A 1,430-nucleotide genomic window follows, 5' to 3' on the forward strand; every position below is an offset into this window, starting at 1 on the left:
GTCAATAAACTAAAGGGCACTTTTGGGAGCCTACAAACACTGTTATATGAGCCAAAATACTTCATCTACGGCTTTCTTCCGACTCCCACTCAGTCACCATATTTTCCATATTTGAAAATTAAATACATTAACAGTAGTGTGCCTTTTTAAGAGTGACAATGATTAACCATGCCTTTATGACCAATGTGCACAAAGACAGTTTATGCACGTTACCACGCAGGTAATTTGTTCGCTACAAGGTGAGTGACGGCTCGTCCGTCACACGTCACAGTATTTGTTGCAGCCTATTTTCTTCAAATCTGACATTGTTCTTTGCCTACACTGATCATATCATATATCAATGAGCATAGTCTTTTCCTCTCTTTGTGGCAGTGTCCTTAGATTCTCCCTATCTTGTGTCGTTATTTTGTAAATATATATTGTCATGGTCTCCATGCTTCAAGATCCAACAATGGTAAACAAACCTCGATATATATTATGGCAATTTACTGTCTTTGAGGCATAGAGGCCACAGTACCAATTCTTGTGGTTTGCATCTAATGATGTACTCAAATGGTCTGTGGATACCCCAGTAACTCCACTTTCATCACATTTATCTATTTGGAAATACAATTTTCAACAATTCTTCAGCTTTACAACCTCTGTTCACCATCCCACTCTATGCTGCTTTCACCAAGTGTTAGATAGCATGCACTATCGCTGAAAGAAATTAAATGGCCTCTTTTCTCACCACCTTTCCCTGCTATCTTTAAGGTTATAAATTAATTTCACTGAGAATTGGCTCACAGTGTCTCTCCACCTTACGAACTCAAGTCAAAAATAATGGTATACTTTGCAATTTATCACACTATTCCTAGAAACTAAATATAATGTAGGAGGCTGTTGGATTTCTGGAAAACTATGATAAATAAAACCACAGTACTGAATTTCTGGAAAAGTATAACACCACAGTACTGAATTTCCGGAAAAAGTATAGTAATAACAAGCACCATAACACCACAGCATCACCATCTTCTCTCAGCTGTGCTCTCAGTGTTCTTCTAAACTAAAAGACCAACACTTCTGAGAATACAGTGTATAAAATCTCTTTCAGATGCACTATGATTATTGCGAATATCTCTCAAGAAATCAGAGCAAACAGGGGCGAAGAGGGGACAAAATATGCCGCAATTCTTCCATTATAATTCTCTCTCACACCATAGCCTTTCCAACACCTCGTTCTCATTCCCCTTAAAATAACGGATACATCACATGATTTAACATACTTCTCCTTCATCTTTGTAATGCTGGGAGCTCAAAGTAACACTAGAGTCGGTTTCATGCCACTGTCACAGGATTGGGAGGTGAAATCTGTGAAAATTCTCTCTTTTTGCTGAATCTCTGAACTTCCCTTTTAAACAGAGAATTTGCAAGTGAAGAAATTTTATCCT

The 1,430-nt window shown here is 37.8% G+C and overlaps 1 protein-coding gene across 1 annotated transcript in view; it reads right to left on the bottom strand.

Annotated features, from left to right (window-relative positions):
* Window positions 1–1,416, bottom strand: part of LOC119593792 — a gene marked incomplete in the record, with an annotated part of 129,698 nt that extends 128,282 nt beyond the window's left edge. Inside the window, 1 exon segment of the mRNA XM_037942816.1 lies at window positions 1,266–1,416. Within this exon segment, the coding sequence (XP_037798744.1) occupies window positions 1,266–1,276 (11 nt within the window).
* Window positions 1,417–1,430: the final 14 nt, after the last annotated feature.

Source organism: Penaeus monodon, chromosome 32, assembly GCF_015228065.2.
Source record: "Penaeus monodon isolate SGIC_2016 chromosome 32, NSTDA_Pmon_1, whole genome shotgun sequence".
Taxonomy (NCBI): domain Eukaryota; kingdom Metazoa; phylum Arthropoda; class Malacostraca; order Decapoda; family Penaeidae; genus Penaeus; species Penaeus monodon.